Source organism: Arachis hypogaea, chromosome 20 (assembly GCF_003086295.3).
Source record: "Arachis hypogaea cultivar Tifrunner chromosome 20, arahy.Tifrunner.gnm2.J5K5, whole genome shotgun sequence".
NCBI lineage: Eukaryota > Viridiplantae > Streptophyta > Magnoliopsida > Fabales > Fabaceae > Arachis > Arachis hypogaea.
The window spans coordinates 16,922,846-16,929,668 of record NC_092055.1 but is presented as its reverse complement, the minus strand read 5'-3'; the positions used below and the strand labels follow the sequence as shown (position 1 = coordinate 16,929,668).

At 41.8% G+C, this 6,823-nt stretch overlaps 1 protein-coding gene across 1 annotated transcript; it reads left to right on the top strand.

The window, feature by feature from the left end:
- Nucleotides 1–641: 641 nt before the first annotated feature.
- Nucleotides 642–2,645, top strand: LOC112785524 (uncharacterized). The gene is made up of 2 exons (XM_029296585.1): nt 642–2,433; nt 2,584–2,645. Exons 1-2 carry the CDS (start codon nt 642–644, stop codon nt 2,643–2,645), a joined length of 1,854 nt encoding a protein of 617 aa, XP_029152418.1.
- The last annotated feature ends 4,178 nt before the right edge of the window (nt 2,646–6,823 follow it).

Below are 6,823 nucleotides of genomic sequence, written 5' to 3'. Positions count from 1 at the left end.
TTTTCGTTTGTGGTTCCATGCACGATGACGTTTATGGAACTTCAGAACGATCTCTGTCAAAGCATGGAGAACAGTACATTAATGAGAGTGAGCAGAATTCTGTACCGGAATCCGATTATAGTTTTTGGTGGTCTAATACAGTTTGATACCATGCCAGTCACTGACGAAGTGACTATGCGTAATATGTTTCAAATTCACCGGCAGACTCAGATGCGACAGCCACAGATTGAGCTGTATGTTGAGTTTGAAACCGCAGAGGCAGAAGGGATTCAAAATGACTTAGAGGTAGAGGATGATAGAGCTGCAGTGTACGAGGGAATGAGTAGTGACAGCGAAGAGGACTTCGAAGCCACTTATGAAGCCGGTGACGAAGAGCAGGATGGTGATGCGGGAGTTGAGACGGCAGCTGATAATGTAGTGGTTCACCCATCGAGCAGTCAACCGATGAACGTGCCACCTTTTATGCGTGAGTTGGATCTCGACGCCATGCATGCACCGGAGTTTCCGGAATACTTAAACATAGGTACGTGATGACCGAATAATTTTTTTTTTTTAATATATAATTTGGATTTATTAATATACGATGATGGGCACTTTCTGTAGGCGTTGCTGATCCCGAGGACGGAGAGTTCCGGATTGGAATGGAATACAGTTCTAGAAAGTCGGTCGTGGCAGCAATTAGAAGTTACACTATCGCTAGAGGAGTTGACTACGACGTGTATGAGTCTAAGCCACAGACGTTCTATGCAAAATGCAAGATGTATGGGCGCGGGTGCGACTGGCTAATCCGAGCCAGCTTGATACGGAAAAAAGGTTGTTGGGAGATACGCAGATACAACGGTAGGCACACGTGCACGATGGGAGTGATTTCACAGGATCATTCCAAGTTGGACTCGGACACAGTTGCTGAGGCTATAAGGCCATTGGTCGAGACTGACCCGTCCATAAAGGTGAAAACTATAATAGCCGAAGTCCAGTCAAGGTTCAACTATACCATCAGTTACCGAAAGGCTTGGTTGGCAAAGCAGAAATCCATAGCGAAAGTTTTCGGTGATTGGGAAGAGAGTTACCAAGCCTTGCCGTGGTGGCTCTCGGTTATGGTTCAGAAGATGCCTGGGTCAGTTGTCCAGATAGAAACACGCCCACTCTACAATGGGAATGAAGAGGCGCAAGGGGTAAAAATACTTCATCGCGTATTTTGGAGTTTCAATCCATGCGTTAGGGCATTCAGGCATTGCAAGCCCCTAGTTCAGGTAGACGGAACACACCTATATGGAAAGTACAAAGGTACACTTCTGGTAGCTGTTGCACAGGATGGGAACCAAAACATTGTGCCTATCGCTTTTGCCTTGGTGGAAGGGGAGACAGCTGATGCGTGGCACTTCTTTCTAAGGAATCTGCGAATGCATGTTGTTAGAAAAGATGGTGTGGGTATCATCTCGGACCGGCATGAGTCAATTCGAGCAACAGTAAATCGTTCCGGAGGTGACTGGCAACCTCCAAGAGCATGGTGGATGTTTTGTATAAGGCACATCGGCAGCAACTTCCTACGAGCATTCAAAGTCCCTCACTTGCAAAAGCTTGTGGTCAATATTGGGTATTCAAGAACGGTGGAGGAGTATAATATCAACTATAAGAGGTTGCAAGAGCGAGACGAGGCATATACCAGGTGGTGCGATGCCATTGGACTTAGACATTGGGTATTGGCATTCGACGAGGGACATCGATGGGGCCATATGACGACGAACCTTGTCGAGTGCATTAACTCAGTGTTGAAGGGTGCCCGTAATCTACCTGTGTTGGCGCTAGTCCGAGCAACGTATTATCGGTTAAATGAACTTTTCACACGGAAGAGTGCTGAGTCTCACGAACGCAAACGTGCTGGATATACTTATTCCGTATTCGCACAACAGCGGATAGAGGCAAGTATGCAACAGGCTGGGAATATAGTTGTGCACCGTTTTGACAGACGGAATGAAGTATTTGAGGTGCGCGAAATGAGTAGCGGAAAGGTATTAGTCGTTGATCTTGCACGACGTACGTGTGATTGTGGGCACTTTCAGGTGGAACGAATACCATGTCGCCATGTTATTGCTTGCTGTGCTAACCAGCGGATCGATTGGCACGTGTATGTGCATGACGTGTACAAGATGACAGAGATCCGTAAGGTATATAAATTCGAGTTCTCACCGTTAGGTGATGCCGAGACATGGCCTGCGTATGAGGGACCCACATTGGTCGCTAATCCCGCCTTGAGGCGAACGTCAAAAGGTCGCCCAAAATTGACCAGATACTTGAACGAAATGGACTCACGCGACATGCGTGGTCCTCGGATATGCCGTCTCTGTGGTGCTCAAGGACATAGTCGGAGTCGATGTCCTCAGCGTGCTGGATCAAGTGGTGGGGGGAATGACTTTTATTTTGTGTGTGATTGTATCTTTGAATTTTTATTTTTATTTTTATTTTTATTTTTTTTTTTATTTTTATTTTCAGTCCTCGAATTTGCATTTTTATAATAGATTTTCTTTTTTGTCTTAGTCGTGTTTGTAATTTTAAATTTGAGGTTATCCATTGATGTTTAAGACCGTGATAATGTTAACATTTACTGCCTTACTGAAGCAAAGATACAAATTTTTAACTACTAATAACATTGGCGAACATACAGAACATTAAATACATATTACATTGATACCCCAGTATGAAATCTAAAAACCCCAACCCCATGCTCACTTCTTATGGCCCATCCAGTTCAGTCCCTTACCCATCATGCCCAGACCTGGCTTTGACGGAGTATACCTATCGGGTGGATTTCGCTCCGTCCGTAGGTCATATGGGTGACCGGGAACTGCGTCACCCATATCTGCAGCGGCCGACCCACCTGCCTCTTCCCCGGGTGCCGACCCACCCGCCTCTGCTGGAGCAGATGCACCGGGGTTGAACTCGTCAACAAGTGTGTATGTCCGCCGAATGAAACCACTATCACACGATGCACCCTCTGACGTGTGGTCGGAAGCAGGACGCTGCACCCCATGGCTCATTGACAAACCCCAATTTGACGGTTTGTTTTGCATTGAATTTAGAACATTTTGATAACCTTTTGTCACATTTAGCCTAAGAATTAGCATGGTTTTGTTATCTCTTCCATAATTGTGCTTAAGTGTAAAAACATGCTTTTTAAGCCTTATTTTGGTGAATTCTAGTTTCTGTTTGATTCCATAAGATGCCTTGATGTGTTTGCTAGTAACCTCAGGTTGAAACTAGGCATGGATCAAAGGAAGCAAGGAAGGAAGCATACAAGTGGAGAGAAGCATAAAAAGTCAAAGAAGCAAAGTCAGCCATGCACGCGCACGCGCACAAGGCGCTCGCGCGCACATTGCAGAATCGACCAGGGACGCGCACGCGTACCATGCGCGCACGCGCCGATGATGGCACATGACCTCATTAATGCAACACGTGCCTGGCGATTTGAGAGGTTTCTGAACCCATTTTTGGCGCCAAATTGCTAAGGGAAAGGAATAAAAGGATGAAGGATTAAGGGGAAGGCATCATTATCACTTAAGATTTGGATGACTTGAAACTAATCACTTTTTAGTTTAGTTTTTTGAGCTTTGTAGTTAGTTTCTAGAGAGAGAAGCTCTCTCTTCTCTCTAGGATTAGGATTAGGTTTAGGTTAATCTCTCTTCTTAGATCTAGGTTTAACTCATGCTTTGATTCACTTTTCATTTACCAATTCTTAATCTTCTCCTCTTCCTCTTTCTAGTTGTGTGCTTTAATAATTGTAATTCTTCATTTTGTTTTGGATATATTGTTGTTCCTTGGTTTTCTTTCAATAATGCAATTTGAGGTAATTCATGATAATTGTGATTTCCTTGATTGTTGTTGTTAATTCTTTACATTCAATTGTAGTTAGAATTCATTCTTGTTGTGGTTGACTATACTTTTCTTTTGTGCCTTCCAAGTGTTTGATGAAATGCTTGGTTGGATTTTAGTGTAGATTTTGTTCCTCTTGGCCTAGGTAGAGTAATTAGTGACACTTGAGTTATCTAATTCCTTTGTTGATTGATAATTGGAGAGATTGCTAATTGGTTTGGAGTGCACTAAGGCTAGTCTTTCCTTGGGAGTTGGCTAGGACTTGTGGCTCAAGTCAATTCATCCACTTGACTTTCCTTTCTTTAGTAAGGGTTAACTAAGTGGTAGCAATGAACAATTCTCATCACAATTGAGAAGGATAACTAGGATAGGACTTCTAGTTCTCATATCTTGCCAAGAGCTTTTATAGTAGTTAGTTTATTTCCATTGCCATTTACTTTTCATGCCTCTCATCCAAAACCCCAAAATAACTCATAACCAATAACAAGACACTTTATTGTAATTCCTAGGGAGAACGACCCGAGGTCCAATACTTCGGTTTATAAATTTTAGCGGTTTGTTTTAGTGACAAACAACTTTTTGTATGAAAGGATTAGTGATTGGTTTAGAAACTATACTTGCAACGAGATTTCATTTGTGAAATTCTAAACCGTCAAAAATCCGTTCATCACTCATACCTACTGATGTCCCACGTGGATCAACTGAGGCTGACGGTGAATGCATAGCACTAAAATCTGACCAACCACCCAAACTAGCATTGGCCCAATTTTGTAGTTGCTGATCTCCGTGACCGCTGATGGAGAAGTCAAACCAATCATGACCGATTGGAATCGTCAGCATCGGCTGAGAGTGCTGTGAATGGTGGCTGTGCTGAGAGTGCATCGGTACAGGCGCAATACACGGCATTCGCCCCCATGCCCAAACAAACAACAGATTAAGAGGACCATCCATCTCCTTCGTATCATATCGTGATGCACGGCATAGTGCTCTGTAAAGATGTGCAAGACATGCTGAACCCCAACTATAAGTATGGATCCGCTCGAAATCGCGAAGCAACGGTAGATACTTCGCATGGGCGTATGCGGTCAACTTATCTGTGAATAGAGTCGACCCTAACAGACAGAAAATCTGACATCTCACGTATCTCATTATGGACTCTTCAGTATCCAACGGCTCTTCATCTCTGATACTTCGAACCCAACCAAGCTTTATATAGGATTTCGAATTACGACTGAGCACCGGTTGACGTCCGAATATTGCCATGCTCTGACTTTGAACGAAATCACTACTACTATCAGTCCATCCACTCACAGGCTCTCCATCAATTGGTAACCCAAATATATGTGCGACATCTTCCAATGTCACTGTAACCTCACCCACCGGCAACACAAAAGTGTGAGTCTCCGACCTCCACCTTTCAACCAGAGCAGCTAACAACGGGTGAAATCCTCTTATCATCCCAATCCTAGATACGTGGTAGAATCCAGTGGCGCGTAAGTAGTTTTCGACCCTCAAATTCCAACTCTGTGGCGGATCCAATTTACGAACTAACAAATTTCTGTTAGGCTGCATCAACAAAAATATATTTGTTATATTAGTTATAACTATTCATTTATTAATAAACAAATATTACCGTATCTATTTATAAAATGTATGTAATCACTTCAATTAATAATATTATTTATATATTTATTTATTTTAATATTTTATTTATCAAAATTATTAATGTGGACTGCAGTACTATTAATAGTTAAAATATTTTTTCTGATATTTTAATATTATAAATAACAACTTATATATATTTTTAATATTTATTTATTACTTTAACATTTATATGTTAAACTTTTGAATATGTTAAAAATATATATATTTATTTACTTACAGTATATATATTTTCGGTACATTATTAGAGTATTATTTTTATATATTATCGTAGATATTTTTTTTAAAAACTTTTAGTATATCGTATAGTATAGTATAGTTTAATATAATATATACTTTATTTTAGTATTTTTATATTAGAAAATTAATGTAAAATTAACAAAAAATTATTTTTTAATATATTAAACAACAAAAAATAACAGATAAAATATACAATAAAAATATAATTTATCAACTTACATATATAGGATGATCCAAATAATTTATTATATGTTCCTCCGGAGCATTATAATTACGAATCATTCTTCAAAATAAATACAAAATAATTTTTTTTTTTGCCTATTATTTTTTCACCCTATCCACTAACAGCAACACTCTTCCCCTGCAACCCCCTTCTTCCCTCTCACTAACATCCTTTCGAAACTCTCTCACAAACTCACCCTCTCACAAACTCACCCTTTCTGTCTTGTATATGGAGGGGAATAATGCTCCTTATATAGAGCTTGAACACCACCACGCTTTGATGTTTACCGGGAAACCTGTCCCCTGCATGCCAGCACCTGCAGCACGCCCCCCCGAAGTGAATAAGGAACATTAGAACTCAGCGACGCCAGCTGCACCTCGCCCCTGCGTGGTGTCAGACGCGTGCATGGTCGCCGCGTCACCACGCCCCTGCGTGGTGGTGACACGTTGGTCCGCCAGCTGCACCTCGCCCCTGCGTGGTGACAGAGGCCTGCTTGGTCGCCGCGTCACCTCGCCCCTGCGTGGTGGTGACACGTTGGTCCGCAGCAGCTTCACCACGCCCCTGCGTGTTGACTGCGTATTCCACCACCCGACAAATCACCCCAGCCTCCAATATTCTCCCAAAACACCAATTGCTTTTCCATAATAAAAATAAATTCCGACAAAATAAGGATATAGGATTTTTTCTATTTTTTCCATCACACACACATCAACTCACACATACTAAAGATTCTTTTCTATCACAACCCAATTATTGTCGGGAATAGAACCTGCGTGTGACGTATGCAAACAGATTTGTCACTCATAAGTCATACCCTGCTTCAGACAA